The sequence below is a fragment of the Mixophyes fleayi genome, chromosome 1 (assembly GCF_038048845.1).
Source record: "Mixophyes fleayi isolate aMixFle1 chromosome 1, aMixFle1.hap1, whole genome shotgun sequence".
In the NCBI taxonomy this organism is placed as follows: Eukaryota; Metazoa; Chordata; class Amphibia; order Anura; family Limnodynastidae; genus Mixophyes; species Mixophyes fleayi.
The window spans coordinates 276,028,740-276,050,512 of record NC_134402.1 but is presented as its reverse complement, the minus strand read 5'-3'; the positions used below and the strand labels follow the sequence as shown (position 1 = coordinate 276,050,512).

General features: G+C 40.4%; 1 protein-coding gene across 1 annotated transcript in view; it reads left to right on the top strand.

Moving 5' to 3' along the window:
* PLPPR1 (phospholipid phosphatase related 1) overlaps nucleotides 1–21,773 on the top strand; it is a 116,629-nt gene that overhangs the window by 70,944 nt on the left and 23,912 nt on the right. The window contains exons 3-4 of the mRNA XM_075210906.1: nucleotides 4,150–4,338; nucleotides 8,091–8,223. Coding sequence (XP_075067007.1) covers nucleotides 4,150–4,338; nucleotides 8,091–8,223 — 322 coding nt within the window. The remainder of the gene's footprint in view (nucleotides 1–4,149; nucleotides 4,339–8,090; nucleotides 8,224–21,773) is intronic.

Genomic DNA, 21,773 nt, shown 5'->3' with positions numbered 1-21,773 from the left:
CAATTTTAGCAGTTTTAAATTCAAGATCAAGAAAAAATTATTTTTAACTGTAGAGGAAGTGGAAGGTGTTGGGGGGGTCAGGTGGGAAATTGTGTGGGGGGGAGGGATGTGCAAGATTTCTTTTTTAAGGGCAGATAGAGTGGAGAGAAGTTTTTTTTCCAGTTTACTGTAATAAGGGATTTAAAAGCAGCTGTGAGTATGTGTGCAGTTCATTTTTTGGAGAATTTGTCAAGCTCCGGAGGAGGGTAACATAGTAGGAACACCCAGGGGTCCTTCGCAACGGGAGCCTCAACTAGAGAGTTCAGGAGGTCATGTACCTCATCCCAGAAAGTGGAGGTAATTAGACAGGTCCACCAAATATGAAACATAGTTCCCCTGTGGCCACAACCTCTCCAACAGTCAGGTGAGGAAGAGGGAAACATGCTATAAAGTCATGTGGGAGTATAATACCAGCGGTAGTAGATTTTATAGAAGGTCTCTCTAAGTTTGGTAGATATGGAGTTTTTGGCTATCCCCAGTCTCATGTCATCCCAGGCCTCATCATCTGGGCGGGGGCCAAGATCTCTCTCTCATTCAACTTCATGGGACCTCAGAGAGGGGTAGTCAGCAGCGAAAAATATACTATAAAGTTGGGATATCATACACCTGTCTTTAGGGTGATTCTTATAAATGTTTTCAAAGGAAGTCAGGTCTCGCAAGACATAGACGGGATGGATCATAGAATATGACTGATTTGGAAAAATTCAAAAGGACTAAGTATCCGGGATGAGGAGTGACATTGGAGATCGGCGGCCAGCGGCCCAACTTGGAAAAGCCTTTTGGGAATTTGAGACCAGCCCAAATCCAGGAGCAAGCTTTCACGGTGTAAACTCCAGGGGGGAATACAGAATTGTGTCAAATGGGGGTTGGAGGGGACAATGCTGTGGTGAGGTTCAGCTTAAAGGAATGAGAGCCCCACAACTTAATGTCAAACTTAATGGTTGGAAGCGGGAGGGCGGTTTGTAGGGGGAAGACCCCACAGGAGAGTAAGATCATTCAAGGTAGTTTAGGCCGACTCTATGTCAAGCCAAGAGTTAGAGCCTGAGGGGGCATAGGAAGTAACAATATGGGAAAAGTGGGAGGCCAAGTAATACATTTTAATATCAGGAAGGCCTCTGCCGCCAGATTTTTTTAAGAATGTTGGCTGAGATCCGGGGAGGTCTGTGATTTCATATGAAAGGAATGAGGGATTTTTGAATGTTAGCAAGAAGGGAGCGGGGACTGCAACCAGTAATGTTTGAAAGAGGTATAGCCATTTGGGTAAAATAGTCATTTTGACCGCTATGATCCTGCCCAGCCAGGAGATAATGAGCCGTTTCCAGGAGGCCAGGTCGTAGTGCATGCTAGCAAGAAGGGGAGGGAAGTGTTCATGGAAGAGGTGAGGAAAACTCCCAAATATTTGATCTTTCTGGTTTGCCACTTAACACTGAAAGTGGATCGGAGGGGATCACATTCCCCAGGGGAGACATGAAGCAGCATGGCCTCTGAATTCGCATAGTTTATGTTATAACCAGATATGGTCCCATAGGCCTGAAGGGTTTCATAGAGGTTACAGAGGGAGATTGTTGGTTGGGATAGAGAGAGGAGAACATCGTCTGCAAAGAGAGAAATCTTAGAGTTGATGCTACCCACCTGCATCTCCTGCATGTTGGAATTGGACCTAATCTGAGAGGTTAGGGGCTCTATCACCAGCGCAAATATAGGGAGTGATAGAGGGCAACCCTGTCTTGTACTGTTTTGGATAAGGAATGGGCTCGAGGGTGTACCATTAATCAAAATTTGGGCAGAAGGGGTAGTATACAATGTTAGGACGCCAGTGAGGAAATCGCCAGCAAATCCAAAAGCCTCAAGAGCTGCCCTCATAAAGTCCCAGGAGATCCTATCAAATGCTTTTTCAGCATCGAGAGAAAGCATGATAGTTGGAGAGCTCCTGGAGTCAACAATGTAGATGATATCAATTACTCTTCTGGTGTTATCTCTCGTCTGGCGTCTCGGGATGAATCCCATTTAGTCATAGTGGATTAGGGAGGGGAGAATTTGGTTCAAACGATTTGCAAAAATTTTGGCGTATATTTTTAAATCCAGATTGAGGAGGGAGATTGGTCTGTAACTTGCGAAGTGGAGTGAGTCTTTCCCTTCTTTGGGAATCACTACAATCCTGGCTTCAATCATTTCAGGTGGGAAAGAGTGTCCCTGAAGAAGATTATTGTAGAGGGAGTGCAGGTGAGGAGAATGCTTCTCAACTTCTTATAATAGGCAGCCGTGAAGCCATCGGGGCCCGGGGACTTGCCACTTTTTTGTGCTTTAATGGTACTCTGGACTTCTTCTATCGAGATCTCCTCATTGAGATGCTCAAGAGCTTGGTGGGAAAGCTTGGGGAGTCTGGAATTGGCTAGGAATTCAGAGATCAGAGTAGCATTAGATCGGTGTGCCGGGACGGGAGGGGACAGGAGTTTGTAGAGCGCTGTGTAATATTGTTGGAATGCTGTTCTAATGGCTGCAGGATCATAAAGAAGCTGGTTATGGGAATTACGAATCGAGACAATATTTCCGTGAGTTTTAGCGGAGCGGAGACGTGGCGCAAGAATTTTATCTCCTTTGTCCCCTACCTCAAAAAAGGTTTGACGAATTATTTTGAAACACAAATATTGCAAAAAAAGTTATTTTGTTTAGTACAGCTAATTTAATATGATTAACCCTATGTAATTTTATATTTTTAACTAGATATGTATTTACATTATCTGAAAACTGGTATTGTCAGTTACTCCAATCTCTACTGACATCTACAGTAGAAGTAAGCAACTGCAGACTCCCTTTCCTTGCTTAGTGGCCAATGACACATGCTGAACAGTGGATGGCATTTATGGTCCAGAATAAGTTCAGGGTGACAGCGTAGTTTGCTGTCAAATGTGTCTATTTATCTGCAAAGGATATAAGTTAAAACAATTGTGCATTCTGCATTTAGATTTCACTTGTTTGTTCAGAAACGTGGCCATTTTTTTCTTGACAGTTTCTAAATGTTTGGTCTGAGACATGCATTCAGATGTGTAAAGTATAGCTTATTTTTTATTTAGACACATCCCTTATTTAATTTAAACGTTTCCTCTTTTTCTCTAAAGCATCTGTTTGTTCCACATTTATTTCTGTGTTAACTCATAACACTAAGGTAACAAGGAGGCTGCTCATTTCATGTGGCACATCTGTAGTTAAATTTTAGTTATATTGATCTATCTGTGCATAAAATATAAGAGGAAACCTAGTTGTGTTTATTAGGAAGGGAGAGGAATTGTCCTCTCTGCCCCATCCCCTGGGCCTACTCTAAATAAGCTGTCAGTCTGTACGCTCCTAATACAGTACAGGAGGAGCGTGAACTGTGGCTGGGGGAGCACGGTGGGGCAAGGCTAACAACCACATAACAGGTTGGGGCAGGCTCAACTTTATGGAATGGCCATATAGAGGCTGAAGGAATGACTCTTACTTTGCCTGTCTGTCTTTAATTGTATGTACATTAATTATTTACTATATGCCTATTACTAACATTTGAATTACCTCTAAATTATTTCCAAACTTTTTATAAGTGTAACTCAGACAGCTGTGTATGTGTGGAGCATAACTTTATTGAAACTTTTAGCTCACATAATTCATCAAATGACCAATCACAGATCTTTTACACCTTATCCATTGACAGGAATGGGTTAGCGCTATGACATTCTGTGACAGCTGCACTGTGGGGTTCCGCTGAATGTATACTAAAGTCTATGTTATCTGTACTGACAAAAAATTATCTTAAATCATTTCCTGCTTTTTGATTATACAGTGTTTTATTTTTTAGCTATATTGATCAGTCTATCATCAGTGGCACAAACTAGCTGCTTAAGGCACATATCCCTCTGTGTATTGGCAGTGTCCTAACTTCGATTAGATATATTTATGAGGTCAGTTTGCTGAAGGGCTTATGTAACAGACATTGTACTGCATATGCAAACAGTCCAACACAATTGTTCCAGTTATGGGAACATTGCTTGGGTGATGGGGAAAATATTGGCTGATAGATGTTGCTCTGAATGCACTTTTGTTTATCTACTCTAAAATACCATGCTTTACTTTCAGCTCGTCATTATGGCTGGCACCGTTCTGCTTGCATACTACTTTGAGTGCACAGATACCTTTCAAGTGCACATTCAAGGCTTCTTCTGCCAAGATGGAAATCTGATGAAACCATACCCAGGAACTGAGGATGAAAGTTTCATTTCCCCTCTGGTACTGTACTGTGTGCTGTCAGCAACACCAACGGCGATTGTAAGTCATTTATATACTAAGCATTTATAATTATTTACATGAAGTATTTAGTTGGCACAGTGGTTCCTCTAAAAAAATATATTTATATAAAATTGGCATAATTAATTTGCCTGTGCTCAGATTTCATTGTTTCAGTTTATATTTTTATTCAAAGAACACAAAGTAGACGCCAGAATTCAACTTTCAACTTTAAACTGTTCATGTTATTTTCCAACTGTATAAATATAGTATAATATATCAAATACTGCATATGATCTCAATGTGCGCTGTGTATCAAATACTGCATATGTTCTCAGTGTATGCTGTGTGTCAAATACTGCATATGATCTCAATGTACACTGTGTGTCAAATACTGCATATTATCTCAGTGTACACTGTGTGTCAAATACTGCATATGATCTCAATGTACGCTGTGTATCAAATACTGCATATAATCTCAGTGTACGCTGTGTGTCAAATACTGCATATGATCTCAATGTACACTGTGTGTCAAATACTGCATATGATCTCAATGTACACTGTGTGTCAAATACTGCATATGATCTCAATGTACACTGTGTGTCAAATACTGCATATGATCTCAGTGTACACTGTGTGTCAAATACTGCATATTATCTCAGTGTACACTGTGTGTCAAATACTGCATATGATCTCAATGTATGCTGTGCAGTTGGGTACTTTACATAGCAGAAATTTTTATTTCCATAAAAGTTCAATTTATGGCATCAAAAATATTTTAACTAAGTCATGATGGTATAATTTGCCGTAGGATATAACTGCTCAGAGTGTTTACTTGAGTAGCACTACATAACTCTCAATAAGTACTGTATTTCTTTTCATTTTCTTAACAATTACATAGTTGGTAATATTAGTATTATTATTATTATTATTATTCACCAATATCTGATAGTGGGTTTCAAGTTTGTGCTCAGTGAATTTATTATTGAATAAAACAAATAGATATATTTTGAGTCTTCTGAAAGGAAATACGCATATATGAATTATCCATGTTTCTTGGTTGCAGAATATAGGTCACACATAGCTGTTTGCATTTCTAATCAAATATATTATGAAATGCTGTTCCAAGGGTTTCTATGAACTCAACAGTCTTTGATCAGTAAAAAGTAACAATTACTTCCAATTTTAGTCTCCCCATCATTAAGACTGTATTACCGCATTTCTTCCTTTCATGCAGAAAAAGCGTTTTTCTTTTATCCAATTAAATCAAAAACACATTAAAAAATAAGTTTGGTCAGCTCTTCATTTCTTTTGATAGTAAATGATTCAGAAACATGACAATTATTAGTTTTGCACAGATTTGTCAAGTGGCAGACAATAAAGCATTACAAGACCAAATAATGCTAAAATATATATTTTTGGCCAGCGCAGTGAAAAGAGTGACAAATCTACATGGCATAATGCCTGACCTACAAGAGACCTAGCTCTCTCTGAAAATTCTGGGCAACACAGTGTCTGGGCTCTTTACGGCAGAGGACTAGATAATAGTTTTGATCTAGTTATGCCCTCTCAAAGACAAATCTATTTATGTACTTTTGCCATAAGGGCACATTTACTTTATGGATACACATACTATGTACATATTTTCCCTGATGGTCTCAGCAGTTTGGGATAGGATGGTTATGTCTATCTGAGCACTATCTTACAGAACACTATATGTGCGCTAGAGATGAGCAAAGTGGCAGAATTGTTCAGCAATATATTCGCTATACACTGCATTAGGACGAAAAATCTAAAAAAAATTGCGAGCAGAATTTAGCCCTTATATAATGAATTGACCATGAACACTCTCAGCTTAAAATTCTGTGATCTGCAAATTCAGAGTGAAATGTCATTCTGTGGAGTGGCAAACCAAAAGCAGAGCTTGAAGTTTGAATCACTGGAACATGTACATCAGTTGCAAAATATATCGCCCATCTCTATTGGGAGCTGTCCTTGTACTCTATGTACTCTAGTTTGCTCTAGTATAAAGTTGTACCCAGGCAGTGCCTACTAGGCATTGTTTGGTCCAACCCTTTATGTAAGCAACTGTTTCTTTCACTCCCATTTTGAAACTGAAAAACCTTTCGATATAAAGCGGCCAAGTCATGTTCTTGCTTGCTAATTTTAACCTACTACTTACTGAAGATTCATTTTCAGTCATTCACTTAAGACCTCCTTATTTTCTGGAGAAGCTCTGCAATCATGGACATAATGAGCATTTCCTCAGTTAGCTCCATATTTGCTCATGTACCTTTCAGGCTTGCAAATCCACCATATTGTTTTAGGTTAGTTACACATAAGGACCACCACTATCCAACCATTTTATGGCCAAATTCGTACATGTTTGCAAAGCTCCAATAATTAAACATTTGGGCCCGATTCATTAAGGAAAGTAAAGCAAAAAAAATGAGTAACTTTTCCCCTTGGCAAAACCATGTTGGATTGGAAGGGGACGTAAATTTTAAATAGGAAAGAAGATTTATAGTTGGGGAAGGGGTCCTAGATAAACTTTAAATTTCAGTGTAGAAATAAATCTATGAAGTATTTGTGTGCTACATGAAAAAAACAGACAATATTTAACTTTTATGCAAAATAATAAACTAATTTGCACCACTTGCATTTTAACATGGTTTTACCTTTTCTTAATGAAGCAGGCCCTTTATGTTGTCTTGGAGTGCAAATCAGGATCCAGAAATTCAAAGAATGGGCAATCTCAAGTTGTGCTAGATCAGGGGTTGGCAACCTTTTCCTATCAGAGTGCCAGCTAAAAGCTAGTGAAGCCCAGGTGTGCCAGTTGGGTGTGATTATATATATACACACATATACACATACAGGGCTGCCTAGAGAAATTCATGGCCCCAGTACAGCAACTTCATGTGTCCCCCCTTATAGTCAAGCGGCGGTGCAACATTTTTTTTACCATGCAAGTGCAGGGGCGCACGCAGGATTGTCAGGGGGGGAGCTGCTTCAGTAAAGCAGCCGATGATGGCCGAAACGGTCATCATTGGCTGCTTTGCTGACTGAAGCAGCTTCACTGTGGCATAGTTCGTTAATGAAACAGCTTCAGTTAAGCAGCCGGTGGTGGCCGAAACGGAGCTTCTGCGCATGCGCAGAACCTCCGTTTGGGCCATCATCGGCTGCTTTACTGAAGCAGCTTCAGCGTCGGCGTGCCACACAAAAGTGGTCAGCGTGCCACGTCTGGCACTCGTGCCGGGGGTTGCCGGCCCCTGTGCTAGATTGTCAGCCATTAATAACATCAGAAAACATTTTCTTGTAATGTTTATCTTTGTTCTATTAACACTGTAGCATTAATGTGTTGAAGTTTAAACCAATATACAATAATCAGAAAATGTATAAGTGGTTAGTGCTTATCTATGTTTAATTGATTATTAAAAGTTTGACAATTACCTTTTGTTAACAACGTGTAACAGATATTCAAGTGTTCTTCTTCAATACGGGTAGAACTGCTTATGTGTATTTCACTTCTGTTTATTTTTATTATGTGTTTTTGCTTGGAGGTTAATTTTCAGATGCTTATATGATATTACTGCTTATCAAATGGATAAATTCTCATTTATCTATTTGTTTAACTTCATCTTATGCTCCATTTGCAGCAGTGAAGAACAAACACAAGCAACAAGCAGGAAATAATTAATAGTTAATTTTAAATAACAGAATATGAAATTGTAATTGTTGATCATGATTACTTTTGATTAAAGCAGACCTAATCTCCTTTTTAATTTTTTTTTTAGATATTTATCGGTGAGATAGCAACTTATTTCATAAAGTCTACAAGAGAAAATCTGATTATTCAGGAAAAAATGATTTTGACAGGGGAGTGCTGCTACTTGAACCCGTTAATCCGACGAACAATACGGTTTATAGGTAAGATTCAGTTGCTAGGTATTGGGAGTTTATGATTTTCTTTTAACTTGTGATTTTGAATGGCACGTGATTGCAAAATGAAATAAACATAGTAAACATCTTTGCAAAATCACAATCACATACAGAATACCAAAATAGCTTATTATTTTAAGTAAATAAAGAAAGCTTACCTTAAATCACTTTCATTGCATGCATATTTTAGAATATTGTGGATGAATGGGTTCAGTTTACTAATAAATGTTTAAAGCAGGGTTGTCCAACCCGCGGCCCAGCACGCCTGTAAATGTGGCCCAGAAGGAGTTTTGGTTGTGGCAAGGGGGCAGCACTGTTAATGGAAAAAAAAAATCCTGCAAAGAAAAGAAAAGAAAATACTTACCTTGCGGTCACGTCAGCTGGTACTCCGGCTCCCTCCCTTGTCTCCACCTCCGTGCGGTGCTCGCGGTGAATGTCGGGCATGATGTCATCACGCCCAACTTCCATTGCGGAGCGCAGCACAGAGGAGACACCCGCGCAAGAAGAACAATCAGCAGCAGAGAATTGGAGAAGAGAAGAGGACAGGAGAACAAGCCGATTAAAAGGTAAGTTAAGGGGGATTTTTTTTATTATTTCAAGGGACGCTGAGCAGTGAATAAAAGTCACCTGGTCCTGGAGCATCACAGCCCTTATCTCCCTGTTACATACTTCTACTTGTAATACTAATGGGGCATTATATATTATTCTCTTTGGTCCATTATAAGTTGTTATCTCTTAACTAACAAAGTGGTGTAATTAGCAAAACAGGTCACAATTTGGGGTCACAGTGATGTATATGTCAGGTACCGCAGGCCTGGTCAGGGCACCCTGATATACAATGCCTGGCTTAAATAGCACTTTATTGATATTGCATCGAAACAATCCAAAAAGTGATTATAGTATAATAACTAGAGAGGATTTTTTGAACAGGGCGATTGAAAGGTAAGTATAGGGGGATTTGAAAAAAAAGTGATTGATATATATATATATATATATATATCACTTTTTTTCTCATATATATGTATATGTTAACTATGTTTTCTAGGGTTTTTTGGATGATCAGCTATCGTAATTGTTAGTGTATCTTATGTGCGGCCCAAACCAACTTGTCGTCTTCCAATGTGGCCCAGGGAAACTAAAAGGTTGGACACCCCTGGTTTAAAGCTTAAATAATTTGTTTTTTTTTTCTGTCTGAAGCATCTAATATTACATTACAGCATCTTTGATAACATTACACACACATGTTCTAGAGATACCAATCACATCCCTAGAACATTTAGGTTACCTGAGTAAAACGCTATTGTTACACTTGCTTGGAAAACTGCAGATTATGAGGTTAACTCAAGTAAAATAGGATCTTCTGGTGTCACTTCACGTGATAATGTTCCATGGACTTCAAATGATATTTGTAACATTATGCTCTGAAGTTCACGTGCAATTTACATGTGATAAATTTAAGGTCTGAAAAAATTCCTCCCATAAATTTTTGCTAACTTTGTAAGAGCAATTTGCAAGTCTAGCCTGTCAGAGATCTATGTTGTGGTTTGTGGCTTCTAGCCACAAACCCTCTGGCCTCCCCTCCCACCCCATTGGTTGTTCATACTCACCTGACTCTGTAGATCTCTCCTCCCGGATGCCTAGTTAAATTTTACTGTTTGAATGTTAGGATTTGAACTCCCCTAATAAGCACAGATTAGCATTTACCACATTTCAAAACGTAGCACAGATGTTGTAGTGCCACACAAGACCCACTTTTCTTCCTGAACCCCCCTCCCCCGCTCCAGATCCGGGACTCGAGATTCCCTGTTGCCTATTCCACCTTCAGCCCTTTTATGAAAAATGGGGTGACTACTTTGTTCAGCACACAAATCCCTTTCAACCTACAGATGAAGGTGAAAGATAAGTCTAATTGTTTACTAATCCTGGTTGGGATCCTTGAAGATAAAGCTGGGACCATAGTCTCCAATATACCAACAACTCGAGTCAGATTCCCTTTCTTAAAAGTGATGTTTAGTAATGCTGGGAGCTTTTAACTTGACTCTAGATCGTAAACTAGATAAATCCCAGGTTCCTCGCCCAGCTAGTACAAGCTCTCCTGGTCCCAAAAGGAAGTGGAAGTAGCTATTAAACGCCTTCCAAAGGAGAGGGACCCTGGTCAGGATGGATACATGAATACTTTCTATGTCTACTTTCAGGAGGATCTTGCTCCACTTCTCATTATTCTGTAGAACAGCATGGTGGCTGGAAGCAGGTTCCAAGTTGAAATGCTTGAAACACAGATCATCATGATCCCAAAACCGTGAAAAGACCACTCAGATTGCAAAAATTACAGAGCGATAGCCTTACTTAACACCCATGTGAAGATATTTGTTAAATTAATTTCTACCCATTTAAATCCAATTCTTCCACATCCATCCAGACCAAGTGGGATTTATACCTGGCCACAAGGTGTTGGATAATACTCGATGCATCCTTAATGTGATAGATCTTGTGCAGGACACCTTGGATGAGCTGGTTTTGCTTTTTCTGCATCTAGCAAAAGCCCTTGATGGGCTTCACTGGCTTTATATGCGTGAAGTTACAAGGATCCCTCAGCTAGGGTCTTTATTAATGACTTTCTCTCCTCCCCCTTCATCTAAAGTTATAAGGCAGGGCTGCCCCCTATCCCCCCTCATGTTTGCTCTTGCCATCGAGCCTATGGCCAAATCAATTAGGTTTGTACCTGACTTCCCTGTGATCACCCTTCATTCATACTCTCATAAATTATATTTGTTTGCTGATCATGTGTTTGTTTTTGTCACCAGTCTGGAGACCTCATTGGTGGCCCTGCAGCTAATCTTGAACCGATATAGTGCTGCCTCATTTTACAAATTAAATGTTACCAAATTTGAGGCACTCTTAGACATCCCCCCACCCTCTCTCGCACTGCTGCAGCGGAAGTTCCCCTTCGTGGGATTGCAGATATCCTTGTCCTATCTGGGTATCCCTAAAATCTACTTTTCTCTGCTACTTTTGTACCTTACTTCATTGGCCAAGAGCTGGATCAACTATGAGGTCTCCTGGCTGGGTTGTACAGCTGCCTTTAAAGTGTTGCTTCTACCGAAATTAATGTACATTTTCCGCACCATTCCCTACATGGAAGCGGTACATGGATAGCCTCTATAAGCTAATGATAGCTTACATCTGGAAACAGAAACACCCCCTCATGGCCTATCAACATATGAACCTCTTTAAGCAACAGGGTGGTTAAACACTTCCCAATCTGGCTCTCTATCAAGAAGTTTGCATATTAATCAACCTTAGGGACTGGTCTTTCCCTCCTAAATCTAAACCTTGGGTGGACCTGGAAAGGGCTTTATGTCCAGACTATCCCCTAGTAGACTCCCTATGGATGCCTAGGACTGCCCGGCCATTGCCCATATACAAAATCCTCTCCACTTCAGATGCTCTGCAGATCTGGGATAGATTAATGGGAGGACACAAGGAGCTAGCACTTCCCACTCGCAACATATCCCTTCAAACCCACTCCAAACTCATCCCAGTTCTTAACCTCACTTCCTGGAGCACTAAGTGCCTGACTCCCCTTAAGGACTTGTATGCCCAAGAGCTTCTCCTCCCTTTTGCAATCCTGCAAGACCTTTTTGATATCCCCCTCATAGAAATGTGTAAGTATGCCCATATTTGCCACTGAACTGGAGCAGTCTCCAAGTCCCCTCATTCCTTGTCTTTGCCCCTGGAACAAGCATTAGATAGGCTGAGGAAGAGCACCAACAGGGATGGGATAACTTTCTGGTACCAGTATCTCCAATATTTCTCCTTACCTCTCAAAACCCCTTCCCAGATATGATGGGAGTCGGACCTCAATCTCACCCTCTCCCCACAGAAGTGGGAGATTATCTATACAGACTTCCATCACCTGTCCAATTGTATGAATCATACTGAGATGCACATCAAACTCGTTAACAGGCTCTGCCTCACCCTGGCTAGCCTACATGTCATCTGGCCCTCCCAAACAAAATTTTGTTGGTGTCAATGTGTCCAAATAGTTGGTATATTGCATGTCTTTTGGACATACCCGCTCATATAACTACATTGGTGGCAGGTATTTGATCTCATAGCCATATTATTGAGAGGAAATGTTGACCCAGACTCTGCTTTGGCGCTCCTCTTCCTTTATCCAACCTCTATCCCTAAACATGACAAATATGTTCTGGGTCATATCTTGATAGTGGCTAGAGCTATGATTTCTCAAAATTGGAAGGCCCATACCCCTCCCACTTTGTCGAGAATCATCTAAAAAATTCAGTACAGCTTCAAAATGGAGATAATAGATAAGCCAATTCCACTTCCACTCCTATCATGAAATGGTCCAGGTGGCACGAATATGTCATGGATGGTGCTGGTGCAACTAAAAGTTCCCCTTCTTCCTCCCATACTCCTTTGCCTTTAGTCCTGCTTGAACCTCTTGGGATGACTACCATTGTCCCCACGAGGGCTCAAACCACAGGAATCTGTACTGATATGTTTTTTCCATTTTTGCCTTCTGTATTCTCGTATCCTATGGACATATGTATGTATGTATGTTGTAGCCATTGCGCAAATACCCCCCCTATATACTTAACTTTGTTTTGACTCCTTTTTACTATCTGAACCCCCAATTATACTTGCACATAATTCTCAATAAACATTGTTGATGGAAAAAAAAGTGCGGCTGCACCATTTGTAGATTTATTTAATTGTCTTACTATATAGCAAAAATAAATTAGTATGCTTCTTGGCAAGGTCACACAGTTATAGAGACAGCTTAAACACCACAAATCATCAGCAATGAACATGTAAGCAATTTAACCCAAAACAATCACATGTAAGCAATGCAGCTAATTTTGTTGAATGGAATACATATAGATATCTAGTATACATTATTATATTTTATTAAAAAGGCAAATTACTTACATACATCTAGCCTTAGCTTTGATATATTCAGTGTCCCTGGGCATATTATATATTCACAAATATGCATGTAAACTTTTAAAAAAATAATCATATGCACTTGGTTGTGGCAGTATTTTGTCTTTCCACCAATATAATTTCCTGATTTTATGTAACTTGATTGGCTGATTGTGGATTATTATTTCCTGCATTTAATGTGTGGTTCTTCCATAATACCACATTCAAATGTGGGGCCTTTCAGATGGAAACTATATTATATAAAGGAAAACTAAAAGTATTTTTTGGCAGTTTATTCACTATTCTAGTCCTTGCACTTACAACATGTACAGAAAATAATTTATTTGGAACAAATATGCAGAAAGTCATTCTCATTTCATAAAGTGTTTTCAGTATGACTCACCCATTAATTTGCTGTATTAAAAAGCAAAAATTGTCAAATTGTCAAAAGTAATACATAAAAGTAATACATATCTAAATAAATAAATGAGGCACACTGTTTAGTTGTAGTTTTCCACCAGATTTGTACTAAATGCAGGTTTAAACAAGTCCTTTGCACACAATATTTTTGTCACACTTTGCTGGGCATTTTAGTTAATAAATCCTACTAATAAATACAGTACATATTTCCTTTATAGTAGAGAGTAGCTATTCTAAGGAATGATATTCTCATTTTAAAAATGCAATTAACCAAACAGCTCAACCATCAAAACAATTGAAAAATGCAATTGAACCAAGAACATCTGATTCAATATCTAATTGTATATAATTATATTTCATCTCCATGCACATGAACATTGCTCTGCTACTGTAATTGTCTGAAAAGGTTTGGCAAATTAAATAACTGTCCTTATGTGCTATATTTGACAGTAATGTCCTGGTTTTTAAGAATACAACATATATAGTAACAATAGCGAAAATTAACAGCCTACAAAGTAAAATAAATGATGTCACAGGTATAATATCACTAATGCTGAGAGAGAGGTTTTTTTTACTTTTTCTGTGTAATTAAAAGCTTAGTATAGGCATGAGAAAGTGTCATGAGTCATAGGAGAACAATATGGATTTATTTTACTAACATATCCATGGGTTATAGTACAAAATACATAAGTTAATAATTACAGTAGTGGAAAAACACGTACCCTCCCAGTTCTAAGAACAAAATAAATACATGAATATACCCCAAATTGCTTACTGGCAAATTAATTACTGATTCAATCAAAGCCTTTGTCCTAAATTTTCCTTCGGATGTAATCTGCATCATACATTGATTGAAACACTCTATATAATCTTGATCCAATGTAGACCATTTTGGATAAAAAAAAGCTTACTTATTCTTAGTTGCCCATTTGAATAGGCAATTAAATAAATGGAATTATATTATAATGCAAGTGACTTTGTCTTCAAAATCTGTTTAAGTCTCATGTAAATGTAAGGCTCAGCCAGACTTGAACCATTGATCACTACGCTGTGGTGCCTGATTCTTAGCCGCTAGATTATTGGAGCATGTGCTGTGGTATATCTGTCTTCATGTCCACTTGGTGTCTTCTATTGTCTACCCATTCTGTGTCTGTCTTCTCTGCTCTTATGGGACCAGATGTAGTAAGTTCCAAGCAACCTTTAGGAGTATATAAAGAGTATACAGTACTAGATATTCCAAGACCTTTTTAGTTCTATGCCCAGCCCTGCTTTTACAAATTTGGATCTGGGCTTTTGTATCCTGTTTTCTTCTTCCATTGCTTATCCTATATTTGCCTTGATCAGTTATTGTTGCCAACTTCCCTTGTCTCTTTATATTGTACCTGTCACCCTTAACCCCTGCTTTTCCTGCTGTACTTCTAGTGATTTATGCTTTCCAAGTCCAGGAGGAACAATCCAAAAGGGAAAGATGTCTGCTATAGATTCAAGACCAGGAATTTGAATCTCCTTTAGGAGTTTCCATATTTTTTTATCAACCCCTTCCTGGCTGACTACTGGTTTTGATTTTGACCCTTTGTTATATCACTACCCACTCTGAACTCCTGACGCTGGTCTGTCTGACTATTCACTGGTTGTGACTTTTTCCTTTGGTTAATATAAGTATTTTTGCTCTATGATTCAAAATTTCTCTCAGCATAATCTCCCAACTAGAGAATGTTTATGGTACAGTTTTCTGTGGTACAATACTGTATTTGAAGTTCATCGTTCAGTGCTCACCTGTTTGCGGTTTCCGATTGCAATTACAAAATCGCCAATATGTAAAAAAAAATAATTCTCATGAGTGAACTGGCTTGACCATGTGAAAATTGGCTCAACTATGTTGCAGCTATCTCAATTGTGTGCAAACCGGTTTGAATTTGGTCAAACAGGCTCTAACCTGGATGAACCATTTTTAACATGGTCAAATCTGTTTTTGACTTTCTTCAATGTAGCTGAATATTTTTAATCAATCTAAAATTCAAGACATTCCAGAGAATTTTACAGCTGATTTCACAAACCAATTTGAGAATCGATATTCAGCCAAACCAAACTTCTCATGAGTACTATTTTTTTCTTCTTTGCATGAGATTTCCTTTTGCCTCAGTTACTGATCAGTGATCTTCTGCTGATTATTAAAGTAAGTGAAGGTGGTTGTGCTTAGCTAGGTGTGCTTTCAATACCTCTAGAAATTGGTGCCTTTGAGCTACATTCAGTAGAGTTCTGTTTGCTCAACCTAGGCACAAATAGATTAGACATGGATATTACAGACTATATCATTTTAACATTTGAAACAAAGACCCATTATCTACGTTTGAGTTTTTTTAAGGCATGAATGAGTGTCAGACTAGCAGTAGTTTTAGATAAATTAGGTAATGTTACATGTAATAAGGCTTGATGTGCAATAATGCAGTTAGGCAGTGATTTAACCTGATACTTTCATCTTTACAACTGTGCATAATTGAATGCAAGACAACTATTTATAATGGGGGTATAAAACAATATCAGCAAGTTAGGAAGTACAATGCACAAATGTAGGTACACCAGTGTTAAATGAAACACATGGAATTGCGCCATACCAAAATAAATTACCCAATTGCATGGAATTAACAGTAGCAAAAAAAAAGCAAACAAATTACTAAAATTATCTAATGCAGATATCATCAAAAAATTACGGTCCTTTTGCTCTTGTTCTTATATTCTGAGCTTATCTCTTGTTGCATCCGTTGGAGGCACTTTATAAATAAGCTAAACTTATATACTAGGCAAGATATGTGTATTGATATTGGTATGTGCTGATGTATGGGATGTAAGTGGCTGTTTTAACATTTCTCTTGAATCATGTAAACAACAAATCACATAATCTGGTGTTTCTGTTGTACTTTTACATTGTCTCAAGCTTGAGAATCAATAGCAATAGTGTGTCCATGCTTGACTGCTATAATTGCATTTGGCTCAATAAATCAAGTGTCTATAATTACTACAATGCCAATTTATTTCACATTAGTTCCACTGGGCTAACAATGCCACCATAATTTACTCTTCTCAATAATAAGACCTCTGTTAAAAGTGTCTCACAATAATTGACAGTTTTGTGGAGGTTGATAACATTACCACTTAACAGACAGAGCAAAATTCTTCAAATGACTCATTACTTTGAGTCATGTTAATGTGGTTGCACACCCACAAGTGGTGACTAGTTTGCTTTTGTATTGAAATAAAAAGTGGTTTATACTTCACTGTAAGCTTTGAAAATGCATTCATTTTACCACATGCCTTATCCTCGGTATTGATTTAGTATGGAGAGATTCACCATATGGAGTGCCCCTATTTTGAATTGTGAACAATTTTTTTTATTTCTACTTATTAAGAACCAGGCATCACACTGAAAGTGAAGGGGCTAAGGAAACAAGACCTTCAAAAGATGGCAAGAATGCAACATATGTCTAATCAAACACAGTTCCCAGCCAGTGATTGAACTACCGCAAGTACAAGGTGTGAGGCTGGTGCGGGACAATACTGCATCACTTGGCTCTTCTAAGCATGCACAGGGGCCAAAGCATACACAGTGAAGCTCTAAATGGAGCTTCATTGTGCATGCTCCAGCCCCCATGCATGCACAGAAGATTATATTGCTGGGCCTGCGCATGCAGAGTGAAGCCCCAAATGCATGATTACAAGAACAGGGGCTGCCGAAGGGGTGGACCTGAATTGCTGGACCCTACCCCATATTTTGCTATGGGGCCCAGCCATGCCATGTTCCATTCTTTTTACCAGTCCTTGTGTTGCTCAATGCTGGGCTGGATGTCTTTAGTGGGGGAGGCTCTTAATCTTCCTTGTGAAGTGGTAGCAAATTAAACAAGTGAGAGCACCAAAATGTAGTAGTGGCAAGCTATTTAGCGTCCCAGTATATCAGACTTGGGTTAAAAAACCTTACTACACTGCAGGCCCTGTGCTAGTTAACTTAGTAGCCTAGCTGGCTAGTATGATTTTGGATTGACCTACAACTTAGGCAGCGAAACGCATCCTCTCTAGGGTCCCTGTGTAACAGTCATTGGTACACTGAACCCATGTCCATTAGATGGTAGCTCCAGGGCTGACAAACAGTCAAGGCTAAGGATATTTTATGGATCCTTTTGCCACTACTTGGATGTTATTAGCAGTGGATGGTGGAGGTTGAACAAAACACAGAAGATGATAATAGCGTTGCAATATAGTATATTGGTAGATGGTATAACAGCAACAGTGAAAGATATGTACAACTCAGCAAGCTGAGTACACGACAGTTCACAAAATACAATGAAATCACGAAAGAAGTTCAGTTGGTAACCATTAGCAAAGGCATGAAGAATGAATGCACACAACTTGAATAACGGAACTGGCAACTAGCTTGGCAATATATTCTTAATAACAGTCCAGCAACTAATAATCAGCAGAGTAATAATAATAGCCGTGCCAAACATAGAATCACAGATGACAAGGTAACTTGATTGTAGTTCAGTAAAGAATACAGGCAGCCGAGCAGAAAGATAGTTGAGCCAATCAATATGAGTGCAGGTGTAATAGGCAACTCACGAGACAGTTCAGTGTGCAGATGTAGAAGTCCAGTACACAGGTAACAGCAATAGGAGATTCAGTAAGCAGTGTGGAACTACAAGTACCAGGTATGGAGGTTATAGATGTAGAAGTCCAGCACACAGGTAACAGCAATAGGAGATTCAGTAAGCAGTGTGGAACTACAAGTACCAGGTATGGTGGTTTGTAGATGTAGAAGTCCAGCACACAGGTAACAGCAGCAACAGATACAACCCAGACCAAGGTAGACTGAGTAACACAAAGATCAGGCAATGAGTCCATAACCTTGGGAGGTTCATATAGTGCTCCAGGACCAATGAGGTTTAGGGAGTGGTCCAGATCACAGTAGCTAGGAACACCTGTGAAAGTAATGTCTCTGAAAGAGAAGCAAGCAGAATCATGGTTCTTAAAGGGAAAGTCACAGAGCCGGGACGGGCGTGTGACAGTACCCCCCATTTTAAAAGTGGCCACTGGACACTTAGGGATGACCTCAAAACTTTATACAGTCCAATGAATAGAGGGGCGAACCTCCTAGAAGGGACTTTACGATGAATGTTCCGAGTGGACAACCAAACTCTGTCACTCACTTTAAGAGCATATACGGCTCTACGTCTCCTGTCAGCCGCTGAGTTATAACGAATAGCAGTCTTCTTAAGCTGAGATATAACTGGATTCCAAGTATCTGAAAAATTCTGAACAAGATCTGCAGCAGGAGAAGATGGAATAACCATGGGCATCTGTAGGCTCTTAGGATCTAAACTGGAACGATTAGTAGGAGATTGTTGAGGAAGAATTACGGCCTCAGAGCAGACAGCACAGTGAGGAGCCGCAGAGCAGACAGCACTGTGAGGAGCCGCAGAGCAGACCGCACCAAGTGGTAACTCGGGCTAAACCGCATAGAGTGGCAACTCGGGCTGAACCGCATAGAGTGGCAACTCGGGCTGAACCGCATAGAGTGGCAACTCGGGCTGAACCGCATAGAGTGGCAACTCGGGCTGAACCGCATAGAGTGGCAACTCGGGCTGAACCGCCTGGGACAGGGCCCTCTCTGCAGCAGACTGGAGGGACAGGGCCCTCTCTGCAGCAGACTGGAGGGACAGGGCCCTCTCTGCAGCAGACTGGAGGGACAGGGCCCTCTCTGCAGCAGACTGGAGGGACAGGGCCCTCTCTGCAGCAGACTGGAGGGACAGGGCCCTCTCTGCAGCAGACTGGAGGGACAGGGCCCTCTCTGCAGCAGACTGGAGGGACAGGGCCCTCTCTGCAGCAGACTGGAGGGACAGGGCCCTCTCTGCAGCAGACTGGAGGGACAGGGCCCTCTCTGCAGCAGACTGGAGGGACAGGGCCCTCTCTGCAGCAGACTGGAGGGACAGGGCCCTCTCTGCAGCAGACTGGAGGGACAGGGCCCTCTCTGCAGCAGACTGGAGGGACAAGGCCCTCTCTGCAGCAGACTGGAGGGACAAGGCCCTCTCTGCAGCAGACTGGAGGGACAAGGCCCTCTCTGCAGCAGATGATTGATATTGAGAAGGTAATGCAGAAGGTTCCAAAGGTGCAGGGAGTCTAGGAGACTGGAGTGGTTTCCCCTTGGTCAGACATCCAGAATGGCAATGAGGACCCCAGGACAGAATCTCAGAAGTCTTCCAATCCAGTTGTGGAGAATGTAATTGAAGCCATGAAAGGCCCAGGACAACTGGAAAAGCAGTAGGAGGCAAAATCAGAAAAGAAATACTTTCAGAATGTAAAGCACCAACATGAAGACGAAGAGGCTCGGTCCGGGCATGAACCACCCCTTGAAAAAGCTGGGATCCATCGATGGTTGTGATGACAACAGGATTCTCCAAAGGAACAGATGGAATTAACCATTCATTAACTAAAGTCTGTGAAATAAAGTTCTCAGCCGCACCAGAATCCACCAAAGCTTGAGTAGCATGACTTTTGGAATTGTACATCAAGGAAACAGAAAGGCTACAAGCCACAGGAGAAAAGGTTTCCCTAGGCTCCAATCTGACTCTCCCGAAGCAGATCGGGTTTTGACCTTTTCCCGGTCTTTTACCACAGGAATCTAGAAAGTGACCAGAGTCACCACAATAAATGCATAACTTGTCCCGGCGTCTTCTGTCACGTTCCTCTGGGGTCAATCGAGATCTCCCAATTTGCATAGGCTCATCAGGATTTGAAGAAAGTGACAGAGTGCGGAACTGGCCTATAGATTGGGCAACGAGCTATCTCTTCCTCTATAGCTCTCTCTCTGAAACATAAATCCACTTTGTTACACAATGAGATGACCGCATCCAAATTCGTAGGAAGTTCATAAGAGGCTAAAGCATTTTTAACACGGTCAGATAACCCCTGCCAAAATGCGGCCACCAGTGCTTCATCGTTCCAAGATAATTCAGAGGATAATATGCGAAATTCAATGACATATTGAGCCACTGACAGATTCCCTTGTCGCAAACAGAGTATAACCGTAGATGCAGAGGAGAGTTGACCAGGTTCATCGAAGATGCGACGGAACATGAAAAGAAAAGATGCATAATCAGAGAGAAGTGGATCATTCCTCTCCCAGAGTGGGGATGCCCAGGCTAAGGCTTTGCCATTCAGTAGAGAAACCACATATGCCACTTTAGACCTATCAGTGGGAACATTTTGTGATTGAAGCTCAAACTGGATTGAGCACTGATTGAGAAAACCACGACACATTTTAGGGTCCCCATCAAATTTGGCCGGAGTAGGTAACCTGAGCATAGAGGAAGTCACAAGGGAGGCCTGCAGTTCCGAAACTTGCTCAGGAGGAGAGGCTGGCATCTGTGGTTGATTTGTTGGCAACGCATCCAGACGACCAGTAAGTGCATGAAGACATCGTAGCACCAGAGCAAGTGTGTCCTCCAATTTTTCAGCTCGAAAAATTAAATGCTGTAGCATATCCCTCGCAGATGGCTCCACCGGGGGATCAGACATTGTGGCCTGATCTTACTGTCACGGCTAAGGATATTTTATGGATCCCTTTTGCCACTACTTGGATGTTATTAGCAGTGGATGATGGAGGTTGAACAAAACACAGAAGATGATAATAGCGTTGCAATATAGTATATTGGTAGATGGTATAACAGCAACAGTGAAAGATATGTACAACTCAGCAAGCTGAGTACACGACAGTTCACAAAATACAATGAAATCACGAAAGAAGTTCAGTTGGTAACCAATAGCAACGGCATAAAGAATGAATGCACACAACTTGAATAACAGAACTGGCAACTAGCTTGGCAATATATTCTTAATAACAGTCCAGCAACTAATAATCAGCAGAGTAATAATAATAGCTGTGCCAAACATAGAATCACAGATGACAAGGTAACTTGATTGTAGTGCAGTAAAGAATACAGGCAGCCGAGCAGAAAGATAGTTGAGCCAATCAATATTAGTGCAGGTGTAATAGGCAACTCACGAGACAGTTCAGTGTGCAGATGTAGAAGTCCAGTACACAGGTAACAGCAATAGGAGATTCAGTAAGCAGTGTGGAACTACAAGTACCAGGTATGGTGGCTGTAGATGTAGAAGTCCAG